Genomic DNA, 1,418 nt, shown 5'->3' with positions numbered 1-1,418 from the left:
CTTGCCTGCATCCCTGCCTACGTCCCTACCTGCATCCCTGTCTGCACCCTTGTCTGCATCCCTGCCTGCACCCTTGCCTGCATCCCTGCCTACGTCCCTACCTGCATCCCTGTCTGCACCCTTGTCTGCATCCCTGCCTGCACCCTTGCCTGCATCCCTGCCTACGTCCCTACCTGCATCCCTGTCTGCACCCTTGTCTGCATCCCTGCCTGCACCCTTGCCTGCATCCCTGCCTACGTCCCTACCTGCATCCCTGTCTGCACCCTTGCCTGCATCCCTGCCCCCCTTATCTGCATCCCTGCCTGCCCCCTACCTGCATCCCTGCCTGCCCCCTACCCGCATCCCTGCCTGCACCCTTGCCTGCATCCCTGCCTGCACCCTTGCCTGCATCCCTGCCTGCACCCTTGCCTGCATCACTGCCTACGTCTCTACCTGCATCCCTGTCTGCATCCCTGCCTGCATCCCTGCCTGCCTTCTACCCGCATCCCTTCCTGCACCCTCGCCTGCATCCTTGCCTGCATCCCTGCCTGCGTCCCTACCTGCATCCCTGCCTGCACCCCTACCTGCATCCCTGCCTGCGTCCCTACCTGCGTCCCTGCCTGCACCCTTGCCTGCCTCCCTGCCTGAATCCCTGTCTGCCTCCCTGCCTGAATCACTCGCATAAATTCGCGCTCCACTAGCCTCCACCGCACGTGTGCGACGATCGATGATCTAGTCGTACAATCTTCGAATTCCGACTCAGTCATGCGATTCTGGAACCCAGCATGGTTCGATCCCGCGAGCTTGTTTATACGCTCGTCCCGCTATACAGAGTTCACATAGCGATGATCACTGATTCTATCCCATGCATCCGTTATTATCATCGATCCCATCTCATGCTGCTAGTGCATTTCGATCGCACCATTTGCTTCGGCTATCATCAGTCCATTTTATTCTCCTGGTATACCTACATACACCCAACCTATGCTTTTAGAATACGCGTTCGGAATCTATTTCTATCTCTATCTATCTATCTATCTATCGATCGATCGATCGATCGATCGATCTATCTCTCTTATTTCGTTTTGTTCCTTCTGTATTTTTTCTCTCTTTCCCTCCATTTCCTTTGGATTTCCATCGCTCGTCATCTGCTCCTATTCTGCTCATCTCTCTATTTACACCTCACACACTTCCTCTTCCTTTCCTTCCTCGTCTTCCTTATTTTTCTTTCTCTCTCTCTCTCTCTCTCTGTCTCATCCCTCTTCTCCTCTGACTTTCTACTTTTTTTCATATCCTCTGGCACCCCACTCTCTCAATCTCTCTCTCTCGCGCGCGCTCTCTCTCTCTCTCTCTCTCTCTCTCTCTCTCTCTCTCTCTCTCTCTCTCTCTCTCTCTCTCTCTCTCTATAGCCACCATCGGTTTACATGATACATGACTTG

General features: G+C 54.0%; 1 protein-coding gene across 1 annotated transcript in view; it reads right to left on the bottom strand.

Annotated features, from left to right (window-relative positions):
• Positions 1–1,418, bottom strand: part of LOC106817065 (merozoite surface antigen 2-like) — a 28,581-nt gene that overhangs the window by 7,003 nt on the left and 20,160 nt on the right. The window contains exon 2 of the mRNA XM_014821711.1: positions 30–269. Coding sequence (XP_014677197.1) covers positions 30–269 — 240 coding nt within the window. The remainder of the gene's footprint in view (positions 1–29; positions 270–1,418) is intronic.

Source organism: Priapulus caudatus, unplaced genomic scaffold (genome assembly GCF_000485595.1).
Source record: "Priapulus caudatus unplaced genomic scaffold, Priapulus_caudatus-5.0.1 Scaffold1582, whole genome shotgun sequence".
In the NCBI taxonomy this organism is placed as follows: Eukaryota; Metazoa; Priapulida; class Priapulimorpha; order Priapulimorphida; family Priapulidae; genus Priapulus; species Priapulus caudatus.
Note: the sequence above shows the minus strand (reverse complement) of the source record. Positions and strands in the feature narration are given on the sequence as shown.